Below are 26,299 nucleotides of genomic sequence, written 5' to 3'. Positions count from 1 at the left end.
AATCCTTTCTGTGGCGTATTCTCGCATACACATACAACAAAATTATGCAAAAAAAAAAAGGAGACCAGAAGACCCCCTTAAGAGAAGAATTTAAAAAATTTAATTACATAAAAAAATTAAAAAAAAATTAAAACGGATTTTAAATGAAATAATAATAAAAAAACGTAAAAAAGAGTTTAAAAAAATTAAAATAATTAATTACACAAAAAAATTTAAAACGAACTTAAAAAATTTAATAACACAAAAAATTAGAAACAAAAAAAATAATGTTGCATAAAAAAATGAAAAACAAGAGTTTAAAAAATTAAATTATATAACAAATTTAAAAAAGTTAGTCATGCCGCATTTGAGAATGGCTAAAAATGGGCTCGGAGGCTTACCACAGTCTGTCGAAAAAAAATCTTTTTATACAAAGATGATAGATTTACCAGGTTTGCACTTTAACTATGGTAAAAAAGAAAAATGTGACGGGAACTTTGGCTGCCAACGAAGCAGCATAAACGAAGACTGCGTTGTTTTTTTTTTTATGTATATCACCAACACAATGCTATCGCCAGGCGAAATTTGAACGATCATTTCACATGTATTCGGAAACTCGTCCAATCAGTAGTTGTTCAGGCGGTAACGAAGTGTCATTGATTGATTTTTTTCGTATATCACCAGCACAATCTTAGTTTTTTTGCCAGCACACCCCAAGTGATGTCATGTGACCAGCTGATTCTGTCAAATTCGCTGAGAGCCGAAAAACGATCTGCTAAATATTCAGTTGAGGAATAAGTTCATAGCGTTTTTATATTTTCTTTTATTTTATAACGATTTGTTTGTTGTTAGCTAAAAAGGGGCAAACATGCTTTTAACTTGTCCAGAACCTTTCTGTGGGCTTACAAAGGGTCAAGTTAAAAAATTTCCAAGGAAACGGGAGGAGTAGAAACTTGTTGAATACTGGCGAGATTCTATCGGTCAGCGACAAGCCAAACAATACAGAGGCATTTCTCATGAGCTACTTCCACTCAGCAGAGTAGACTTAAGACTTTTAACTGGTTAATTTACAGACCACTGATATCCCAGGCATCTACTTAAACAAAATTGGTCTCTCTGAAACCATCAGCTGCCGATTCTGTAGCATGGACACGGCAAATTCAGAACAGATTCTTTGAAAATGATATGCACTGCAAAAAATGGCTTCGTCACCTCGCTGGTAGTGCCATGCATCCATATAAATTATGAAACAATAAACCACAGACTGTGCAAAAATTATTAAAAAGCCTTAAGGGGTCACGGGTAGTCAGAGGCCCGAAAAAAATGATGATTTTCAATATTTTTTTTTGTTTGCTAGACAATTGATTTAGTTTACAAAAATGAAAACATAGCATTAATACACCATCACCATATTTCGACTTGACTTTAGCAAAATTTCAAAAAAAAATTATTAATTGTAAAAGTTATCGCTGTTTGTGTGGAACCCGAGAGCTCCGGAGCGCCCGAGCGCCCTTTGTTAATTGTTGAATAACTCGAAATTTATTTGTCGGATTCACTTCAAATTTTCATACAATGTTTTTAAGATATTATACTTACATAAGAAAATGCAAGAACAAAAAACAAAACCATTTTTTTTAAATTTTTGACTACCCCTAACCCCTTAACTTTAAATTAACAAAAAAGTGCGTGTAGCGTAGCACACATAACAGAAGTGAAACTTTCAAGGCAGACAAAGAAAGAGGGAGAGACCCGAGAGAGAATGAGAGAGACACAGAGAGAGAAATAAATCTAAATAAATTCACAACATTTGCAGAGAATACAAATAGACAAAATTTACAAAAAACGGAGGGTCGACCGGTGTAGGTAAACGCCGGACACAAACCGTGGCAACAACGCGCACTACTCCGAGTGTTTATCACCCGAACAAACGCAGCGATTCCAGGACCGCGGAAACGGCGCAGATTACCGCAAGGCAATACCAATAAATTCGACGCCGGAATGGATAGCACTTTATAGTACGCACCAGCACTAGCCAGGAAACGGAAATAAGCGACAAAAAGTAAGCACCAAAAAAAAGACGCCAAAAAATTGGGACCAAAAAACGCCCCAAACAGTAGGCACCAAGGAAATATAACGCCAAAAAGTAGGCACCAAAAATATATTTCCTACAAGTTTGCACCAACAAACAAGCGCCAAAAAGTAGGCAGTGTTATTTCTCACTAGAAATGAGCAACCGCAAGAAAAAACTCAGGAAAAATAGCCTAAACTGTATCTAAGATATATATAAGGTATAGCTTTCTCTCTCTCCTTTTCCTCTACGTTAAATCTTTTTTCTCTCTCGCGGGACGAAAATGCCCAAAACGTTGCATGGCCTTGAAATTTTACTCTCCATTCTCGCTCGTCCATCGACGCCTAAAAAGTTTCACTTCAAAAAAAAAAAAGAAACAAACACCAAACTTAAAAATGTTCGCATTTGGGTATTAAAAAGCACTCAAATTGTTGCGAAACACAAATGGTTGGCAACACTGCACAACTCAGTTAAAGCGATGTCACGCACTCTCTGATGGGCACAATCATAGTGAAAAGATTGTTAAAGGTGTACTACCTAGCAGACCGTTATTCGGCTCTGAGCAAATTTGACAGATATGCCGACGTGTTTGTGAGTCACAAAATTTATTTAGCTTTAGCTTACTAGAATCCAAAGTTCCCCTCACCTTACTTAACGAGCAAACCTGGTATCTATCATCCTTGGGCACAATCTCATTTCTATCATTCTCGGCTTCTCATGTTACATTTTCCAAACATAAGAGAGCTGCTCACAAAATAAAACCACCTTTCGTTGTTTCGTTTCTAAATTTGTAATTCTCTTTTATTTACTCTTGATAATATTGATGCGTGTATGTTTGTGTGTATTTGAGTGTTTCTTACTCAAATCATTCCTTAGTTGCTCTCCCACATTTCATTTGTGTGTATCTCTTTCGTATTTTCTGCACTTTCGCGTACTTAATAATTTTTTAAACTTGCATAGTTTTTGTATTTTTCGTGTTTATTTATTACTTTTTTTTGTTTGTTGTAATATTTTTTATTACTTCATTTAATTGTATATGTATAAGTAATTACACAAAATAAATCCATACATTTATAGGTAAATAGGTAGGTAAATATATATATATATATGTATGTGTGTGTGTGTGTGTGTGTGGTTGTATATACATATATATACTGTTTATATATATATATATAAATACATATGCGTTTTTGTGTATATATCGAGCTACATACAATTTCTTCCTTTTCAATAAAAACTTTCCGGATTGGGCACAAAATGTTGGGAAAATAAATTCACTTCCATTCCACTCTAAACAATTCAAATATACTCATCTCTTTTTCTCTTTACTCTCTTTACTACTCACTTGTCATACCGCGTTTCCCCTACGTAATTGCGAAAGGTGCCGAAACGAAACGCGCATTCGTGAACCATAAAAGCTAAACAAATTTGAACAACACATTTTTATATATCTAATTGTTTTTCGTTTTTTTTTTGTCGCCAAACATAAATTTTGGCTTGCAAATACAACTTAAGTATTTATTCATAAGCAAATAACAAATAGTAGAATCAATCGCATTTTAATCGAAGAATCAATCAGCAAAATAATATTTATAATTACTATGTAAATGTAAGTGTAACTGTATAAGTAAATCGTTTAATACAAGCATAATTATTATCGAAAAAGTAATAATAATAATAATTATGTTACATACATAAACACATACATACGTACAGGGGAGAGGGGATGCGTAAATTATATAGTACATACAGACATATATTAATTATATGTGCAGATAATTAAATAGTTTTTGTTTTTGTTGTTTGTTTCTTTCTCAAATTAAAATATACAGCAACATACCACATACAAATACAATGCAATGCCTAGCGCGGAATTGAACTCTCCACGGTGAAAAGGCTTTTGAATTTAATAATTTTTGACGCCTGCATGCTTTCCTCGGTTTTCAAATCATAAACTTCTTGTTTTTTTTTTAATACCAACAAATTTTAAAATAAATTTTTAATATTAAAGCGTTCTACTCAAGATTGTTTTAAAAATTTACGCTACAAAAATAAGCGTCAAATGTTGAGAATGTAATACAAATTTACAATTGCTTAATTTTTATTTAAATTTTTAATATTATTTTCAATTCTTAGTTTTTTGAATTTTTAAATTTATTTTTAAAATTTTAATTTTATTTTTGATTTTAAAATTTTTTATTTTTAAATTTTTAATTTTTATTTTTGAATTTTTGAATTTTGAATTTTTATTTTTGATTTTAAATTTTTAATTTTTAAATGTTAAATTTTATTTTTAAATTTTTGATTTTAATTTTTGAATTTTTGAATTTTTTATTTTTATTTTTGAATTATTAAATTTCATTTTTAAATTATCAAATTTTATTTTTAAAATTTAAACTTTTATTTTTGAATTTTAAATTTTATTTTTTTTTAATTTTTATTTATTAATTTTTAAATTTTATTTTTAAATTTTTAAAGTTTATTTTTCAATTTTTATTATTAAATTTTTAATTTTTATTTTTGAATTATTAAATTTTGCTTTTGAATTGTTCCATTTTATTTTTAATTTTTAAATTTTTATTTTCGAATTTTTAAATTTTATTTTCCAATTTTTAATTTTAAATTTTTAGTTTCCATTTTTATTTTTAAATTTTTATTTTTAAATTTTTATTTTTAAATTTTTATTATTGAATTATTCCATTTTATTTTTAAATTAAAAATTTTTATTTTCAATTTTTTTCAACTTTTCAATTTTTAATTTTTATTTTTGAATTATTAAATTTAATTTTTAAATTACTAAATATTATTTTTCAATTTTAAATTTTTATTTGTGAGTTTCAAATTTAATTTTTTTAATTTTTGTTTGTTAATTTTTAAATTTTATTTTTCAATTTTTAAAGTTTATTTTTCAATTTTTAATTTAAAATTTTTATTTTTCAATTTTTATTTTTCAATTTTAAATTTTTAATTTTTATTTTTGAATCTTTATTTTCCAATTTTTAACTTTTATATTTTTAATTTCGAATTTTTAAATTTATTTTTCACTTTTAAATTTTAAATTTTTATTTTTAAATTTTTAATTTTTATTTCTGAATTATTGAATTTTGTTTTTGAATTATTCAATTTTATTTTTAACTTTTAACTTTATTTTCGAATTTTTAAATTTTATTTTTCAATTTTAAATTTTTAGTTTTCATTTTTAATTTTAAATTTAATTTTTAAATTTTTAATTTTGAATTATTCCATTTTATTTTTAAATTTTTAATTCATATTTTTGAATTTTTAAATTATATTTTTCAATTTTTAATTTTTATTTTTAATTTTTAATTTTTTTGTATTATTAATTTTTACATTTTTTATTTTTTTCATTCTTTCACTTCGTACTGAACACCAATTTCTTCGTTTCATTTTCAATTCCGCAACCTTCTAATGTACAAAAATACGTCCTAATTGATTTTTTAATTTAAAAATTTATTAAATAATACAACAACGCAACTGTATTTAATTTTGTAAAATTATTTAATACTTAATTTAATAACACCAAAATGTAGCAAAACAATAAAATAAAAAATGTTCAAAAAATAACAATAAAATTCGTGCACTATTCGCTTTGCTGCTACCTTTTCAAAATTTCAAATATTCAACTTTACTCTTTTCACTCACCAGCCATACAAACAAACTCTCTTTTTGGGGTTTCCAAAGTAAAAGCATATCGCGTCAAAAAATATATGTTATAAATATATATATACCGGTGCCTTCCTCGCATATCAGATGAGCGCATACTGCAGTTTCGCTTATTCGCCGTGAAATTTGGAATGTGACAAAGCTTTTCAAAAACAGAATTATTGGAATTATACGTTATTTTCCAAGGTCGCTCTCTACTTGATTTGCTGCTTTGTGACTGCCAGTATAAGAAGTGGTGACTTTCGGTATCATATGTTCGGTATCTTTTGCATCGTTCGACGGAATAATACGCGCACAAAAACTCTCTCTCTCTCCTATCAATAAATGCGGAAAAGGTCGCAATATTTTTGTTTTTTTTTTTTGTTAAACTTTGCGTAAAATAAATAATTTTGTTAAGCCAAAATAATGGGTGTGAATAAAAGCCTGAGACTAAATTGGGTGGATTATGAACGTCAAACCACAAACAAACGTCAATACTGACAAATATGAAACGACGCCTACACGGCGGTAATAATTGGCTTCTGGTCTAGTGGGAAACAAGCAGCCAAAATGGCCATCCCTCACAACATACACTGTTGCAAAGATCCGGATAAAAATGAAACGGTTTTGCATTTCCTCTGTGAATGTCCTGCCCTATGGAAGGAGAGAATGCCAACCCTGGGCAAATCTCTGTTCGAGAGACTCGAACTCAACTGGCTGGCTTAGATGTCAAAAGCCGAATGAGGTTCTTCAACCGCACAGACTGGATATAGTCATGCTGTAAATAACCACTAAACAAGTTGGTAGCGAGGATATGGCAACAAAATGGTGCAGAAGCGCTAGTCAGATTCCGAATGAATCACCACGTAAACCAATCAACCAACCAAATTGGGTGTGTATTAGAGCTTTGAATATAAACTGAAGATTCATTTTAACAAAAAACAAAAAAAAAAAAAACAGTTCGATCTTCCGATGTTGTTGGGTTTGTTGTAGCAGCATAAACATTCCCCATATTTACATACGGGGAATGCTGCTGAAGTGACACTCCTTGGCTGGATATAAATCCGTGTCGTTCCGGTAACGTACAACCGACTGTCGTGGGACATCTTCCGATGCAGTGGACTGCAGATTAGCGTATAAAGCATGTCGCATGTCATTAGTGTCTGTCCACGCATTATGCCTCATGCAGCGTAAAGAGCAAATTTTGATTCTTTTTTTTTTTTTACTTTTTTTTTAGTCAGTTCAAAATTTAGAATGTGAAACCTTCGAACGCGCTGAAAGAGTCTTAAATAGTGCAGGCCAATTGGATTTTCAATAAAAGTCAGCATAAATCAGGTTTAGTTTTAGGTTGCATGAAAGAAGTTTTTGAAGTAGCCACTTTTTCATTCTTTTTTTTCTTTTTGTCACATTCCAATCACAATGCAAATGCAGACACTCTTCCTTGGCTTCTATGCTTAAATTTCTTATTCCTATTTTCATAAATAAATTTTTTGTGTGTACTTTTTTGTTGTAATTTTACCACTAAAGTTGCTTGGTTTGTGTGTAGGCGTTGGGAGGTGTTGTATCTTTTCAAGTGCATTTACATTTAATATATTTATATATTTTTTTAATAGTTTTAATTTTTTTTTGTTCACAGAGGATATTCATGCCATGATGTGCAGAGTTGGGTCGCAATTTTGAAAATAATTTTATTTTAATTTTTTTTTTGTTTTTTTTTATTTCACATTTCAAAGTGCTCCACTTGTTCTATGGTAGTCTATTTAATAGTTCAAATAAAACTGTATTACGATTGAGAAAAAAATGGTGCGCAACAAAATGATGCGGCATTTAAAGATGTCCTGTTGCTCCTTTCAAGCTACAAAATAGTACGACCGTGTTTTATTAAATTGATAAATTTTAAAATTTATTCATGAAACCGGGCATAAGTCAATAAAAATTAACGACGATTTTTACTTGCTCAATTTTAGCGGAACAAAAAATTAAGGTCATAATGATTATTCACAATTGTAATGCGCATACGGATGAGGTTATTTCTGTGAACTTTTTCCCACTAAAACCTTTTTTTTGCGTAAATAAACTACTCAAGTTATGCTGCTGGAGTGACAGTCCTTGGCCGGATATAAATTTGGGTCGTTCCGGTAACGTAGAACCAACTGCCGTGGGAATGAAAATACTCAGGTCATCTCGGAGTGAGTCGGAGCAGTTCGTTTGTTTGACAACGACGACTAAAAGATTAAATCGACTCAGGCAGGGTTTGTACTTTACATGTAATCAAATAATTTTTTGAGCTCTCAAATCGATATTGAATAGAACTCAAGAAATTTGAGATATGTATTTGGAAAAATTATTGCTCTACTGATTGATTCCAAACATAATTATAATTTCGAAACTAAAAATTTAGAAACACAGGCATTCAATAGAGAAATTAATAAAAATTGTATGTAGGTAATCATTAGGCTTTTAGGTTAGCTTTGGCAGTCGCATCGCATATAGAGACAACGATGCCACTTAGACCACGAAATGGGTCCGTTGTGAGCCGCGGGGACTGGGCTACATTTCTCTCTCCATATTGAACCATCCTGAGCTTTTGACAAAGCGTTAAAGGTTGTTGATACCTAAAGTGTATAGATTATCCAGATTCATTAAAAAGTAGGATGTTATGGAAATATCGGTTACTGCTTCTGGCTAGAGCCGGGCATGTGCAAAAAAGGTGTTGAATTGATTCCAACTCCTCCCCATTCCTGCAGCTACGACAGAAATCATGCATGTAAACGCCTAATCTCCTTGCATGATTTCCTATGAAACAATGTTCTGTGAGAGCCCCTACTAAGGTCCTGCTTTGAAGTCTACTCAGTTTTATAATACTCTTGGACAGACGTAAATTTGGCCTTGGCCATGTTTGCCTAGCAATTTCACAGGTGTTAACGCTAATCCATCTTTGATTTGTAGAACTGATTAGTGCGTTCTTAATGAGAAGCTTACAAGTTGCAAGAGGTAATCATTACTCTTGAGTGAAAAATTAAAATAAAAAAAAAGAATTGAAAAGAGATTAAAAAATTAAAAAAAAGCAATTAAAAAACAATTTAAAAAAATAAAAAGGAAATAACAAAATTTTTATATTTAAAAAAAAAATTAAATACAATATTAAAAAAAAAAAATTTATTTAAAAAATAATGGTCTTTTTGAATTAAAAAAAAGGAAAAAAAATAAAAAAATAAAAAAAAATTAAAAAGCAAAAACAAAAAATAAATAAATAAAAAACAAAAAAAAATAAATAAAAAACAAAAAAAAAATTAAAAATTAAAAATAAAATAAAAAAAACACAATAAAATAAAATAAATAATAAAAAAATTAAAATAAATTTAGAAAAAATTATAATAATAAATATAAAAAAATAAAGAAAAATTAAAAAAAAAAATTGTATTGCCATGTTAGTCGGGCTCCAGCAGAATTCCTCGAAAATTTAGACACTACAGCTGAAGTCATATATAAATATAATAAGTCTCTCGAGTTACACGGAATCAATAATCATGATTAGTGTAATTCGAGGTACACCTTATATTTGAAATCAGTTTTAGGGTCTAAATTTTCGAGAAATTCTGCTGAAGCGATATTGTAAACCCGATTAACTTGGTAATACTATTCTTTTTTTTTTAATTTTTCTTAATTAATTTATTTTATTATTATTTTTTTTATAATTTTATATTAATTTTTTTCATTATTTATTTAACTTTTTTGTTTTTAATTTTTTTTTATTATTATTTTTTTTTTAGTTTTTTTTTAACTTTTTTAATTTCTTTTAATTTTTTTACTTTTTTTATTACGCGTTTTTATTTTATTTTATATTTAAAAACAAAACTTTTTTAACTAATAAGAAATTGTTTTTTTAATATAAAGAATTTTTTTTTTTTTTTTGAAGTTTTTAATCTCTTTTTAATTCTTTTTTTAATTTTTGTTTTTCATTTTTATTTTATTTTCTCACTCAGATCTGTATGTGTCTGCAGTGACAAGCAAAGCTGCGCTCAAGGCCTTAGCCTGATGCTAACATTGGTCACGGGACACATGGGTATCGCGGGCAACAAGGATGGGCTCTGAGACCAACTTCTTTGGCCCGAATCTCGTTCTGCCACTCCCTTCTGCAGCCATGAAAGCCACGGTTAGCAAACGAATTACTTCAACCCACAAGCAAGCTGAGAGTGGCTGCAAATAGGCAAAACCGATGTTACCTGTCATGTCCGACCGACTGTCGCAGATCCTCCTCTCATTAAGCAGACGAGACTGTAGTCAGCTGGTTAGACTGTTGGAGGGGCACTTTCTACGGGCGAAGCACAAGGAAAAGGTAGGCATCTCAGACAGTGCACTCGGCCCAGCATGTGGAGAGAAGGATGAGACTGCGGACGACTTTCTGTGCAACTGTCAGGCTCGGGTTGTCGCTCGAATCAGGCTTGAGGACCACCTTGACTCCTTGGCACCACAAGATCTACTCAGATGTCTTCGGAGGTCAGGTAGATTTAAAGAAAATTAAATGCCTAATGCATCATCAAAACTGCCGTCGTAGCAATGGTATGACCGGAGACTAAAAAACTCCCATTAGTTATTATTTTGTTATTTATTTAGTTTTTTATGAAAAGTTCGTAAAAAAAAACCGTGTAACTCAAACCCCACGTATCTCGAGGGAAACCGATAAATAATAAAATAAGTAAATAATTGGGGTGTAAGCTTCTGTTAGGTGTTTGACCGAGCTCCTCTTCCTATTTTTGGATGCGTCTTGATGTTATTTTACAAATGAAAGGACATACAGTTTTAAGCCGACTCCGAATGACAATTTTTTTTTTTTTGTGGTTTTTTAGGAGCTTTTGCATGACAAAAATACGCTCAGATATTTGCCATTGCCTACTGAGGCAGAAAAAAACTTTCTCTTCATTTTGGTCTTTCACCGAGATTCAAACCTACGTTCTCTCTGAATTCCGTGACTACCGTTACGCACCAACCCGTTCGACTATGGCGCCAGTCGTTTATTTTAGTTCAGGAAAATTTATGCTGTTAGAAAAGCTTTTCATTTTGCCCGAATGGATACCTCTAATTCACCTTACGCAAAAAAAATTAAAAGTAATCATTACATGGCGAGTGGAAACTACTTGCGTTATGACCAGACAAATCTGGCCATCCTACAATCTTAAACAGACAAAAACCCTTATAAGTCTATCGAAACACGAACTAAGGCATATAATATCTCTTATCACCGGCCACTGCCTTTTGGGCACTCACGCACGTCGGCTCGGGGTTCCTCAAAACGACCTGTGCAGATACTGCGAGGACGAAGATGAGGAAGTATCGAGCAGGCATTTGCTGTGCAGTTGTCCCGGCCTAGCCAGAAGTCGACTCGCTCTTTTAGGCTCTCCAACAATTGACAATCTTTCAGTACTCTCGGACCTGAAAATCGAATCTCTCATTAAATTCTCGAAACGAATTAATATCTTTGATCAAAATCTACAATAAAAATCTCAGTTAGGTGGGGAAATCATATAATATAATGAGCTCTAGGGCAAAACAACGGACCCAACTTGTGGTCTATGTGGCACTCCGATGCGGGGTCACCCTTAAACCAGCCAACCAACCAATCATTACATTTTCCTTTTTTCGATAAAAAATATTTCAAAAAACTTTTTGCGCTCTGTCTCATGAAATCATTTTTATGATTGCAATCATTAATTTTCCTTTTCTGTTTTTTTGTAAGCTTCAAATTTTTTTCCAAAATATATAATAAACCAGCTTTACTCTTATCGTCACCAGCTCCTTTTGTTCCGAATGGAGCATAGAACCTTCCACTTTTACGATGTTTACCTTGAAAACTCATACGATTATTGACGTGCCCGACTTGCCAATTTTAAAATCCTAATGTATTCGGCTTGCATGCAGCACTTTTTGCGCTATTCTGTTTTACAACATTCATCAGGCCACAGCATGAATATCCTCTGCTCTTGCTTCATTGTTGTTTTGCGCTTTTTGTTTTCTAATTTTAAATTTTCGCTAATATTAGATTTTTAAATTTGTTTTTACACACACATTTAACTGAACGCTGCTGACTTTTTATATTTTCAACTTAACAACTAATTGGTGTTTTCCTTATAACTCTGTTTTGTTTGTATATTCCTTTGCAGTTTTTACTTTTTACTGCGTTCGCCGCAACATTTCGCCGATTTCGCCTCCACTTTATTACAATGCTGCGCTCTGTCTGTCATCCGCTTGCCTGCTCTCGTCGTTTATGCTGTTGCACTCCTAATATCGACTTCTGTTGATATTCTTTATGCGTATGCCCACCTCCAGCACATGCTCGCCGCCCGTGCCGCTCGCCATAGTCACCGCAGCTCCGCCGGCACCGCCGCCAACCACTACATTGCCAACACCGCCATTACCACTTCCACCGCCGCCGCTGCCGCCGCCATTGCCATTGTTGCCGTCTTGCGTTAGATTTGTATTGATATTATTGTTGTTGTTGCTTATGTTGCCATTAGCGCTTGGTATAGGAATGCGTCTTAGTACGGTTGTGGTGGTTGTTGTAGTACCACCCGCACCAGCAGTCACCTTGCAGGTGTGATAATGATTGCAATTGTTGCTATTCGCTGCCGGACAGCCATTGGGTCCAACATAGTCATGCGGTCCGCCTACCGTGTGCCTCCGTTTTATTGAACGATTCTGTTTGTTTTGTATCTGTCGCTTCTTCGTTAAATTCATATCAGTCTTTTCATCTTTTGTTAACGCTGATGCAGAACCGCCAGTGTTGTGCGGTCCACCGCTGCTGCTATGCCTGCCCGACGACGATGAATAGTTGCGGCAATTGAAAGAAGCGGAGCGGAAGAGTCGATGATCGCGTCGTTTCTTATTGTAGCGATCTAGAAAAAACGGCGGCGAGGCAATGATGAGCGAATCCTTGGGATCACTCGTTGTCGAGCCCTCTGAGTCATCATCTGAGCAACACTGTTGCTCGTACACTTGCTTGGAGAAGCGTGTGCCACGCCCTAAATAGGAATTACGTGCTAAATTACTGCCACTGCCGGTGCCTACAGCGGCACCACCGCTAACGCCAACGCCACCTTGTGTGTTGGTCGTTTTTACCGTCAAAATAGCGGTGGGCGTGGATGCCGCAGTCGATGGTGTGCTGCCCGTGTTCACAATTGTTGTTGTTGAGCCGGGATTGATGGGGACGGTGGCAGAGTGTTGCAGTTTGTTGCTTTTGAATGCAGACAATACCGCCGCGACGCGCTGCTCTTTGCTCTCATTCGCTTTCGCCAAGGTCAGTGTGTTGGTGGCGGTGCAGGAACGACTGAGCATCAGCACATTGGGCGCATCCAAAGGGCAGGAATGAAAGTGACGCTCAGGTGATTCGTCGGCATAGGGAATGTTTTCTGAATGCAGATGCAGCGGCTGGCCAAGTGTGTGTCGCCGATTTTTGCGGAACTCTGGCGAACCGTTTTCATCATTCGATTCGGAGCCGCTGCGCAAATTGCGCAATTTCGAGTCCAGCGTGTCCGTGATTGTCGTAAGCGACATGGAACCTGCCGGGATGATACAAATACAATTTTTTGCTAAGAACTCAATAAATCTTTAATTAAAAAAAAAAAAAATTGTACTCACCCGTGTCGCTTCGACTGTTGCTCGACTCGTCATCAGTGAGCAGCACCGATATATCGACACTGCTGCGTTGCTGTTCCTTGCTCATGCTGCCACCGCTGCCACTACCCGAGCCGCTACAACTGCCCGAGTCCTTCTCGTCCAGGCTGGCTTTTCGATGGTGCAGACGCACAAAACCGCCGCCGCTGTGATTAATCAGGAAGCTACGCTCCTTTTTCGTCTTTTGCGTGGAGGATGTGACGCTGCTGCTGCCGCCACTGCCACTGCTCGACGAGGCCGTGGTAGCATTGGTGGAGCTGCTACTGGTGGTCATCGCTGTCGTAGCAGATTTGGTGGAATCCAATGACTGAAATTGTACACGCAATGTTAACCCAAAATCATAAATAGTGGGCACGGCTTTGCGACGCCGCTGCTGCAGCTGCTGCTTTTGCATTTGCTGCGCTTGCTGCTGCTGCGGCTGCTGGCGGCTCGCCGTTGCACATTGCTTGAGAGGCTTTGGGGATGGAGTGGCTGCGGCCACGCATATATTGGGTGTGGATTGTGTGGTGGTGTTGTTGTTGGAATTCGTACTAGTCATATTGTACTTGAGTAGTGCGTTGTGCATGTTGTGTGGTGCGGAAATGAGTTTGGTAATGGTTTGGTTGAGGTTGATGGATGATTGCAATGATTTGCGTTTGTGTTTGTTTGTGTTATGTGAGCTCAGATTTGCATTATGATTTTGGATCAAGCCTTGACTTTTGCTTACCAACACACTTTCGCCCGAGTAGGTGTCCGAGCTGGCAGCACCCCGCTTGCTGTGCGTGCGCCGTCGCAGCTGCGGAATGAAACGCGAGGTGCGCGTTGTGGATGACGTCTCGCGCTCGGTTAGGCGCTCGATCTTCGACACATTGTGCAGCAACATATTCGTCTGGTCCTCCTGGGTGTGGAGTACGCCTGAAGCCGAGCTGGAAGTGGACGCAATGGGAGTGTTACCAGTGACGTCCGCCAGATCGGGCAAGGGGCCGTTCTCAAAGAAGTAATCATACTGGAAAAGAATCATATGCATGAAGTCGTTTAAAAAACCAAGATGTTTAAGTTGAGAGAAAAAAAATCACCTGCGTCACGAGCAACTCTACAATGCGACACTGATGCTTCATGTCCTTCACCGCCATCTCAAGCGTATCGTTGGGCGTGCGTATAATCGACGGACCGAATATGATTGCCAAATTTTTTGGCTCCATCAAATTCACATCACAATTTTTGCTCACACGACTCAGATGACGTATCAGATGCTTCAATGTCTCATATGAGTAACGCGGCAGCGAGTTCAGCAACTCCCTGAGCTCTTTTAAGCGTTCCAGGCCCGTCTTCTTATCAGCTTCAATGAAATTTATGTAGAACGAACAGGGCAGCAGCGCATCGGGCAGATTGCGTATGAATTGCTTTAGCAAACTCGACACGACGTTCACGTCTTCCCACCTAACGTCGGTGCTGCAGCGATCCCACGAAAAGTCCGATTTATTCACCTGCTCCGACAGCTCCGAAATGGCAGCCTTATTGCCAGGTATGCGGTAAATGCCCACAATGCCCAGCCCTTTCGTTTCAACGATATTTGTGCAGACGTCCACCAAGAGCGGCACGTATTCGTTGTTTTTAGACTAAAACAGAAACAGAAAAAGCAAATAAATGACGCAACAAAGCTTTATAAGAAAAAAAGTTTTTAAAATCTCAAATTACCATCGGACACGCTTTCAATGGCACGCCAATTGAACCGGTCGTTTTGCCGCCAGAAGCTAAGCTGGATGGCGAAATATCCGCATTGTGGCTACTACTACTACCGCCACCGCGTCTAAAGAGTAAATCTTTCCAATTTTTGGCTTTTGGTGAACCCAAATCTTTGTCAGGTATATTTTTGTGTGAAGATGATTTGCGCGTTTTCATCACCGGCGAAATGGAGTCCGATACGATCTCGGAATCGCCACGTGAGGTTGTGCTTAATGGTGAATATTCTGGTTGTAATTGTTGGTGTTGGTGTTGCTGTTGTTGTACGTTATCATCACAGTATGTTGCTGTTGGCATGCTTGAGATAGCCGCGGTTTTCTGCGGCTCAGCCAATTGCCTGCCTTGAAGATCCTGTGGCAATAGGAAAACATGGATATGAGGTAAAAAGAATAACATTTAAATAGACGACAATAATTTCAATAAATGAGATGAATTTCAGCGCCATAAAGTAGTAAGAAATGGGTGCACTCACACTATCGTCGTAAATTAAACTATTTTTCCATTGCAATAAACCGAAAATGCGTTTCATTTCCGTCATGCTTTTCGTTTTAAATAATATTTCCGTAGGTTGTTGGTGTGGTTGGTGATGTTGCGGCTCCACGTGCGACGCTGATGTCGACGCACTGCTGCCCGATGAAGTCAGCTTATCGGGTACATCGTCCAGATTCAGATCATTGCCCAAAGTGGCGATTTGTGTTGGTTTCGATTGCATGCGAAACATATAGGATTTCTTTTTGTCGACCGACTCGTCGAAGATTTTAAAGTTTCTAATATCGAGTTCTATCATCTGGGTGAAAAAAATCGGAATTATTTTATGAAAAAAATGTATTCGAATGCCATATACAGGAACTTACATTGCTCTCCTTACAACTTCGGCCTGGATAGATACGTAGAAGATCGCCTTTGATTTCGATTTTCACTTGCCGCCAAGAACGATAATCCGAAAGGCGCTGGAAAATGAAAAAACAAAAACAGTATTTATTTAAAGAAAAGGATTAGTTAAAATAGTTATTAAGAAATAGGGATATAATGTGAAGGAAAATTAAATAACATAACATAACAAAATAAAAATAAATTAAAATCAAATAAAATAAAATAAACTAAATTTTAAATAAAATAGAATGTAAAAAATACAATGAAATAAATTATACTAAAATAATATAAAATAATAAGTGTATAATAGAACATAAAATAAAATAAAATAAAATAAAATTTAATTAACTTGAATCAAATGATGTGAGATAAAATAAAAAAAAAATCAAATATAACTTCAATTATTAAATTAAAATTACATTAATTATATAAAACTACATAAAATAGAATTTAACAAATAAAATAAAATTAATTTAAAAAAAAAATAAAAAAAATAAAACAAAATTTAATTAAACCAATAAAATAAGGTTAGGTTGGCCAGTTTGCTTGTCTAAGATAAGACGCTCGGTATCACTAAGGCTCATTGTGATATATATAAAGCGTTTTTCAATAGGTGCGCTTCAACTTTTTTCCGATAGGGAGGGCGAACGACGCAATATTTTTTATTTTTCGCTTGTCATTTGTAAACTTCATTAGTATAAATTTCATCATGGAACGCTACACACTTGAGCAACGATTGCAAATCGTGCAAATTTTTTATGAAAATAATCGTTCTGTTGCTGCTACTTTAAGAGCATTACGGCCATTTCAGTGATGAAGCTCACTTTTGGCTCAATGGCTTTGTCAACAAGCAAAATATGCGTTACTGGGCAGAAAGCAATCCACACGTGATTCATGAGGCACCGTTGCATCCCGAAAAAATCACTGTTTGGTGCGGTTTACATGCCGGCGGCGTAATTGGCCCATATTTTTTCGTTGACCAGAACGATCGCCACGTTACTGTGAATGGAAATCGATACCGCGACATGATAAACGATTATTTTTGGCCGCAATTGAATAGTATGGACTTAGACGACATGTGGTTTCAACAGGACGGGGCCACAAGCCACACAGCACACGCTACAATTGATTTGTTGAAGAGTAAGTTCGATGAGCGCATTATTTCCAGAAATGCACAGGTCGAATGGCCGCCGCGCTCGTGTGATTTGACGCCTCTAGACTATTTTCTTTGGGGTTATGTGAAGTCATGGGTCTACAGTAACAAGCCGGCGACGATTTGTGAGCTCAGAGCCAATATTGGAATTTCGGCCGATTTATGCAAAAGAGTGGTCGAAAATTGGGTTCAACGATTGGACTTCGTAAAACGTGCACGCGGTGGTCATGCAAAAGAAATCGAATTTCATACTCAAATGCATATGTTCAAACTCGATAATAAAAAACAAATTAGTTAAAAAAGTCAAACCGTTTGTGTTTTATTCAAAAAAAAGTTGAAGCGCTCTTACTGAAAAACGCTTTATATATATATAATTGGCGCGTACACCGTTTTTGGGTGTTTGGCCGAGCTCCTCCTCCTATTTGTGGTATGCGTGTTGATGTTGTTCCACAAATGGAGGGACCTACAGTTTTAAGCCGACTCCGAACGACAGATTTTTTATGAGGAGCTTTTTCATGGCAGAAATACACTCGGAGGTTTGCCATTGCCTGCCGAGGTCGCTATTAGAAAAATGTTTTTCTTAATTTTGATGTTTCAGCGAGATTCGAATCTACGTTCTCTCTGTGAATTCCGAATGGTAGTCACGCACCAACCCATTCGGCTATGGTGGCCGCTCATTGTGATACCTGCATTTGATTTCCAACCTCTAACTAAGCCGTTTAAGGGGTTACATACGTCCAGAATTTTTAAAAATTCTTTTTTTTCGATATTTCGAAAGTATGGTATAGTATCGTAAGAACATACTGTAAAATTTCGCAGAGACGTCAGCTTGATTCTAAAAGAAGTGGACAAAAATCCAAAAGTGTCTGCTCCGAAATTGGCCGAGGATATAGCAAGCTCATCCAACAAGTGTGTTCATCGAAGAACAATTCAAACAGTTCTAAACAAAAACGGCTTTCATAGTAGAACACCACGAAAAAAGCCTCTTATTTCTAAAAACAAAAAACGTAAACTTCGTCTGGAGTTCGCCAAAGCTCACAGAAAAGGGTTTGCAAAAAGTTTTGTTTACAGATGAGTCGAAGTTTAATATGGTGATGGAAGAGCAAAAGTGTGGAGGAAAATAAAAAACTGCACTTAATCCGAAGAATTTGGTATCAACAGTGAATCATGGTGGCGGCAATGTAAGGTTTGGGGAACTGTTGCTGCATCTGGAGTTGGAAGATTAGTATTTATTGAAGGTAATATGAATCGTTATAAATACAAATCACTATTGGAAGTCAATCTGAAATCTTCGGTGGATGATGTGGAGCTTGGTCCAGGTTGGGTCTTTCAACAGGATAACGATCCAAAGCACACAGCACACATTGTGAAGGATTCGCTGCTTTGCCATGCTCCAAGGCTATTAAATACACCACCGCAAGGCCCAGATTTGAATATTATTGAACATATCTGGGAAATTTTAGATCGAAAAATTAGAAAAAAATTCGACTTCAAGCGCTTCAGTACTCAAAGAACGACTAATAGAAGCTTGGAACAATATAACTTCTGCAGAGTTAACAATTTTAGTCACATCGATGCCACGACGGCTGCAAGCTGTAATTGATGGTAGTGGTGGACCAACTTAAAACTAAGAAGCAATATTACTTAGAGTTAAGTGAAGTTTTCCACACTGGAGTAAGATATTTGTGTACTGTATGTAGACTTTTGTCAACGTTGGTCTTAGGTTTTTTTGCCATAGCTTTTTTATGTTAATGCATGCACTTTTTAAATTTATAATGATTAGAAAAAGCTTTCAAAGAAAACTGTGTAACAATTTTTCAGTAAAGTTTTTGAACTTTCAGTCCAGTGGAAATGGGGGGTGTATGTAGACTTTTGTCGACCACTGTACGTTCTCTCTGTGAATTTCGAATGGTAGTCACGCACCAACCCATTCCGCTACGGTGGCCATCATATAATTAAATAACATTAAAATTAGTTCAATAAAATATAATTAATAAAACAAAATCAAATAAAATAAAATAAAATTTAATTAAATTGAAATAAATCAAATAAACTAAAATAAAGAAGAACCCAATAAAAGTTATTTATGTTATGTAATTCAATTAAATTAATTCAGTTAAATAAAAGAAATAAAAAGTTAAAGTAAATTAAGTAAACTGATTTAAATAAATAAAACATTAATTTTAATTGAGGTAAAGTAAAATAAAAAAATTAAATAATTTAATAAATCAAGAAAGTAAAATATTATTAATATAAAATACAAAAAATATAAAATTCCTTTAATTTATTCAATTAACGTTGTGTTAAACGAATGATTCCAATTTTTTGTTTTTTGCGGTGTTTAAAATGCCTAATGCATCATCAAAGATGCCGTCGCAATAAGACCAATAAATTAAATTAAATAATTTAAATAAAGAAAATTTAATAAAATATATATCATAAAAATAATTAAATAAAAAGAAAATATGTAAATAGTAAAATAAAAAATAATAGTAAATAAACTAAAAATAAAATAAAACAAAATAAATAAAAACCTAACCAAATTAAATTAAATTAATTAGTAAATAAAGAAAAGTAAACAAAATATCTAGAATACAATAAAATATAATTAAATAAAAAGAAAACAAGTAATTAGTAAAATAAAAAATAAAATTATAAAATTAAAATAAAATAAAACAAAATGAAGTAAGTAAAAACTTAACTAAATTAAATTAAAAATTAAATTAGATTAACTAAATAAGAACAAATTATATGTATAAAAAAAATTATTTTTCCTCCACTTATGACCAAGAGCTATACATACAAAATTTTTTAAATTCACATTCCCTACACACATACATACAACGAATATAATACAAATAAGTATTTCTCGAATTTCGTGTCGTATTTAAAAAATTTTAAATTAAATTATATAAAACTGCCACTGGCATAAACAAAACACGAATTCGAATTAAAATTCCGTACACACCTTGCCATTGATACACGACGACTTAATCTCCATTTCAGTTTCGAACACTTCCATTTCGGTAGCCACATCCTTTGTTTCCAATTTGCCATTTATGTCTGCGATTACATCGTCAATGTGAACGCTAAGTATAGATGATAAGGCAAAAACAAAACAAAAAAAGAAACAAATTATGAAACGCCACTTCATATTAAGCTTTTGTTATTTTCTTTTCTTTTTTTTCGTATTTTTTTACGCGTTAAGTAATTAGTAAATCAATCATAAAACGCAGCGCTATCACCACCGCCACACAGCGGTGGCAATACATGCGGCGGTTCGGTGGCACGCATTTATTACACACCTATTTCGTATTTCACTATTAACCGATTCGCGTCTACTTTCACTTATAGCCGCCGCAGCACCGCCACCAACACCTGCAGCCGTCACCGCCGCCACAATGGCCGCCTCTGCAGTGACACTCGCTCTATCTTTCAAATGCTGTTGCTGCTGCTCCAACTGCTCCTGTGCCGTAGCAGCCATCAACTCGGCAGCCGTTTGTATAGTTTCGCGTTCATCACCAGCTACCACGTCATACGTAGGATCCTCATCATCGTCGACCACATCATCAGCATCGTCGAATGACGATTGTTTAGACGTCACCTCAATGAGTGGCGGTGCACCAATACCAACTCCACTACTATTTAACCCCGTCAGCGATGTGGTGGATGTGTCCGATGTTGAATAGTCGGCCTCATTGTTAGTGGCGCGTAAATATGAGATGCGACGCATTGGTTTGCTATCATCAAAGGAGGACATCGGTTTGTAGCGACGCTCCACAACAGCAGCACTACTGCCATCGGAAGCGCTAACAGCTGCTGCCACTGTGTGGAAAAACGATAAGAAAGATTAGATGTGGTGAAAATGTAGTAGGAAAAGATGAAAAACGGAAACGAATTTGATTGCAAATAGCAGGTTTTCCAACGCAACCAATTCCCAAGGCAAGAGTAGAGAAGAAAGAGCGAGTAAGAGAGAAAGAGAGAGAGAGAGAGAAGGGAGAGAATTATAATTTACCTTGGATGTTCGCTGGCACCTCATTGCTTTCAGCGATATCAGTGAGTGCCGGTTTTGGTTCAGCCACCGCAGTCGCCGCTGTTGTTGCCGATCCAAGAGCTTCCGGTAATTTACTGCTGTATTCTAAAAACAAAACAAAAAAAACGTAAACAGCGAAAAATATGAATATCAAGTATTAGGCATTTTTTCTTCTATGTTACAACCGGGCGAACGAGTTTCGAAATTTTAAAATGAAGTACGACAAATGCGTAGATAAACAGTGAACTGGCGGCAAAACCAACTTATAAACTATAAATAATAAACAAACTTATAAATAAAATATAATAAGTTATCGAGGAATTCTAAGAAGTTCAGCTTCGGAATAAATAAATACATTTTTTTTTAGCTGTTAGATCTGTCTCGAATTATGATATAGGCTATAATTGTTTTTAAGAAGTAACAGTACCTTAGCTTGGATACTGTTTTCTTTTTTTTTAATTTTAATTTTTTATTACAATAATATTTTGTTAATTTTCATTTTTTATAAATTTTTTGTTAATTTTAACTTTTCGGATAATTTTTCTTTTCTTATAAATTTTTAATCCTTTATAAATTTGAATTTTTCATTATATTTTTGTTAATTTTTTATTAATTTTACTTTTTTACTACATTTTATTTATTTAGTTTAGAATTTTTTATTGGTTGGTTGGTTTAAGGGTGACCCCGCATCGGAGTGCCACATAGACCACAAGTTGGGTCCGTTGTGTTGCCGTAGAACTCATTATTTTATATGATTTCCCCACCTAACCGAGATTTTTATTATAGATTTTGGTCCAAAATATTAATTCGTTTTGAGAATTTAATGAGAGATTCGATTTTCAGGCCCGAGAGTGCTGAAAGATTGTCAATTGTTGGAGAGCCTAGAAGAGCGAGTCGACTTCTGGCTAGACTGGGACAACTGCACAGCAAATGTCTACTCGATACTTCATCTTCGTCCTCGCAGTATCTGCACAGGTCGTTTTGAGGAACCCCGAGCCGACGTGCGTGAGTGCCCAAAAGGCAGTGGCCGGTGATAAGAGATATTATATGCCTTAGTTCGTGTTTCGAAAGACTTATAAAGGTTTTTGTCTGTTTCAGATGTAGGATGGCCAGATTTGTCTGGTCGTAACGCAAGTAGTTTCCACTCGCCACCTCCGATCAGCAATGCTTTGAAATTCTCTAGAATTTTTTATTAATTTTGAATTTTTTAACAATTTTGAATTTAAATTGAATGCATTTAAAATTTGTTATACATTTTTTATTGATTTTGAATTTTTTATAATTTTTTTGGTCATCTTTATTTTTTGATTAATTTTAATTTTTTGTTAATTTTTTTATTTTATTTACATATTTTCTTATTAACTTTTTGTAACTTTTGAATTTTTTATTAATTTAAAATTTTTTATAAATTTTTAATTTTTTATTAATTTTTGATTTTTTATTAATTTTTGATTTTTTATTAATTTTCATTTCTTTTTGTCCACATTTTTTTATATTGTTTATATTGTTTAATATATTATGATTTTTTTATTAATTTTGATTTTTTTATTAATTTTCATTTTTAATAGTTTTTGATTTTTTATTAATTTTGAATTTTTTATTAATTTTAATTTTTATTAATTTTTGTTAATTTTTACTTTTTATTAATTTTAAATTTTCTATTAATTAATAATTTTAATAAATTTTTTTTAATACTGCCTGCCATGAAAAATTGAAACATCTGGTTATAGCCTTTTGCAGCACAACCTTCATACTTTATTTTTTAAGTCACATTTATTGTGATCTTCTTCATGAGCTTGATAATGCAAACTGTATGTTTTAATTTTTAAATGAATGCCTTGGGATTTTCTGTAGCATAAAAATTTGCCATTAGGATGTCAATTACCACATTCATATAATTGTGGGTTCCAACAACGAATTGAGTTTCCAACATTAAAAAAATAAGTAAAAAAAGTAGAAATTGTTTATTTGAGCGTCGATTTTAAATTGGAGTACGTCAAGGAATTACAATAGTATGTTCAACAACCCGATATTTATTGAAAAGCATCATAAATTATCACAAAACTTTCAAAGTAGGGGAAATTGAGAGCGTAGAGTGTCAGTTGACGGGAAGGGGAATCGCTAATTCCCGTGAACAAATTTTTAGTATCGAGAATTTGCAAGTAGAAAACAGCTGATTAATATCAGTTGCAATTTAAACAAACGAACAAAGCGTTAAACTGATTTTATAATAAATAGTAAAAATCAAGAAATTCAATACAGAATTCCTTCAATGCGTTCGTAATAAAGGAATATTAAAGTTTGTTTAGTAAAAACCAGGTTCCTGCAGAAAATCTTATTTTTCTGAAGTGAGCTCTGCATGTAATTAACTTAAATAAGACCCCAACAATTAGTTGTTATTGAAACTTTCACGCTTTTGAAAATGTTTGCATCCTTTTTTCTGGATATTTTTCTATTTGAAAGCAATAGTCCAAATGGTGCGTTACGCTATTGTAAAACAGTGTCGGATATTTTTCACTGGAGATCTATTCGAGCAGACTAAATTATATTATAGAAGACACATTGAAGCGTAATTTTTAAAGTAAGGTGACGCAATTCGACATGAGCTGAGAGGAAGGACTACGTGGAAAGTGTGAAAATATCGAATTTTTGCAAATAAAAAAGAAAAATTATGTTAAAAAAACTGTGGAATTACGTTGTTCAAAAACTGATTCATCTAAATTCATTGAGAAAGGAGTAAAGGTAACTTACTGAATAGAACTTTGATAGCAAATTAGTACATTATCAGATACGAGTACTGCTTATTATTTCACTGGCCCGTAAATATACAATACCTAAGGGCAAGTACCAGTGGCAAAAAGAAAACGACTTGCACTACTGATAATTTAATTGTGACTCTTGCCAAGCGGCATCCTTTTGAGTCATCACAGGCCATTGCAGCTGAATTCAGCAACGTAGTCTCAGCGTACGGCGTCGTTTGTACAACATGAACCTACCAGGCAGAATAGCTCGTAAAGTTCGATGTTGAAAAAAGGAATAGTGAATATTATAAATGCCGGCAGATTAATAAATTGTCTGGCTTATAAAAAGTTTTGTTTAGGGAACGTCGTGGCGAGGGAGATATTAACATTTTTTCCGAAAGTCGCGATCAAGGGCCTGACGACGCAATGATGCAAATCCAAACTAGGCAACTAGATCAAGTTTCTTGGGTGTGCAGATAACATGTCTCTGATCTGGGTTCCAGGACATATGAACATAGAGGGAAATGAAATTGCAGTTGAGCTTGCCAGGAAGGGAACAGAATTAATAGGTTTTAGATACATCCGACTCGGTCACCGGCATCCCCCTGACAGTTGTTAAAGGGAAAGTGCACAACTTATTTCTCAGGAAAGCGCAGAAAAGATGGAGCTCCATTTCTTTGTGTTGTATTTCGAAAGCCCTGTGGCCCCAGTACAGTAGACGGAGGACTCAGAAAGTCATGGGCACTCCACACCATTCCAGTTCCAAACTCGTAGCAGTGTCTACCGGTCATTGAACGATCGACGCACATACAGAAAAGCTAGGTTTACTATTTAATCGCCATTGTGGAGGTTGTGGGGACCTTTCATAGAAGGAGACTGTTGAGCACTTTCTCTGTAAATGTCCAGGTTTGGCAGCTAGACAATTAAGACCACTGGGAGCTCCTTTCTTCGATAGCTTATAGCAGTGCGCCAATCTAAATCTCATCAATCTCCTCCATTTCTGACTGGCTTGCTGTAGATATCTGCCCGTGGGAGATCCCATAATGGTACCAATATGGTGCTTTAGTGCTACTTGGGGAGTTCCATAGTGGTACTTCAACCATTTCACCTACCTGCCTACCCTCTTTGCGAATTTTGTAATTGAGAGAACATCAGTATGGAAAATAAACACGCCTTTGTGTGCGCGATGTATTCCACCATTCTTGGTTTCCCATTTACTTTTGGTTATTCTTTCGCCTCTTCCTTATTGTTTACTCTCTGTACTGACGTAACGGATTTGGGGATAGCGCAATCTTGTACCCTAAGATTCTTATTTCAATTATATAATTTTTGAAGCTTCAGTTGGCTGATTGGTTGGTTGAAGTGGTGATTTACCTAAAATCTATTTAGTGCTTCCACACCATTTGGTAGACACATCCTCGCTGTCACCAAGTTATACTACTGGTTATCCTTTCACGATTATATCCAGCCTGTGCGATTGAGAAACCTTATAAGATTGTTTACGGCTATGCCGGCCAACTCTGAGAGGTTTCCAAAGAGCGGTTTGTCAAGGGTTAACATCCTTGCCTTCTATAGGGCAGGGTATTCACAGAGGAAGTGGAATATATTTTCATTTTTCTCCGGTTGATTACAGCTATGCCTGCTTTTCTATGGGCCAAAAGCCAGTTAGAGCCAGTGAAACAAACTTATAAAAATAGCTTATTCTAACTCACTCTCGACCTTTCTCACAATAAAATCTTCTCGCCACTTGCTGTTGCTTTTGTTGGTGTTACAGGGAACGTTTTCCCCCATACATTTTTATGGAACGCTGTTGAAGTAACAGTCCTTGGCCGGCTTTAAATCCGGGGTTTCGCACCTTTTTACCCTCGACTACCACTAAGCTAACTAAGCAAATATATAAAGAAACACATAAGAAAAATGTGCTTCATAAAACAAATCCGAGAAATACTAAAAAAAAAATACAAGGGTTCGCGACCTTTTTTCTTTAAAAAAAATCGCCCACCTACAGTTATACGCCGCTACCGAACCGCAGATGATTTTTTTTTTGAAAACTTTTTTCTTGGCAGAAATACATTCGAGGGTTTGCCATTCGCCGAGGGACGACCGCTGTTAGAAATATATTTTTCTATTATTTGGTGTTTCATGCCCGAGATGTCGATGTCAATTCGAGCTGTATTTGCACTGCCCAATGGTGGTCACACCCAAACCACGCAACTACGGCGGTCGCCATAAATTCATTATTTACACCAAAAAAGTTTTCTTTGAAATATTTTATCAAAAGGGTTAACAAATCAAACGATCAAATGGAGTTTTGTCTAAATTTAAGTAGATTTCTTAAACAATTTGCATAAAACAATGCATTTAACCTAAACTCTGCTGTTTTCGTACTTCGAGCT

At 34.8% G+C, this 26,299-nt stretch overlaps 1 protein-coding gene across 3 annotated transcripts in view; it reads right to left on the bottom strand.

The window, feature by feature from the left end:
- Positions 1-7,371: 7,371 nt before the first annotated feature.
- LOC128857062 (rho GTPase-activating protein 21) overlaps positions 7,372-26,299 on the bottom strand; it is a 180,231-nt gene continuing 161,303 nt past the window's right edge. For 2 of the 3 annotated variants that reach the window (XM_054092608.1, XM_054092610.1), the window contains 9 exons: positions 21,145-21,267; positions 20,435-20,954; positions 20,098-20,218; positions 15,958-16,053; positions 15,576-15,890; positions 15,059-15,454; positions 14,437-14,979; positions 13,346-14,366; positions 7,372-13,266 (listed from right to left, as the gene is read on the bottom strand). In XM_054092608.1, the coding sequence (XP_053948583.1) occupies positions 11,990-13,266; positions 13,346-14,366; positions 14,437-14,979; positions 15,059-15,454; positions 15,576-15,890; positions 15,958-16,053; positions 20,098-20,218; positions 20,435-20,954; positions 21,145-21,267 (4,412 nt within the window). In that variant the 3' untranslated portion in view covers positions 7,372-11,989. Of the gene's footprint in view, positions 13,297-13,345; positions 14,367-14,436; positions 14,980-15,058; positions 15,455-15,575; positions 15,891-15,957; positions 16,054-20,097; positions 20,219-20,434; positions 20,955-21,144; positions 21,268-26,299 lie in introns of all 3 variants that reach the window. The other variant, XM_054092609.1, reaches the window with a different exon arrangement.

This window comes from Anastrepha ludens, chromosome 3, assembly GCF_028408465.1.
Source record: "Anastrepha ludens isolate Willacy chromosome 3, idAnaLude1.1, whole genome shotgun sequence".
In the NCBI taxonomy this organism is placed as follows: Eukaryota; Metazoa; Arthropoda; class Insecta; order Diptera; family Tephritidae; genus Anastrepha; species Anastrepha ludens.
This window is presented reverse-complemented; position numbering and strand designations above follow the sequence as displayed.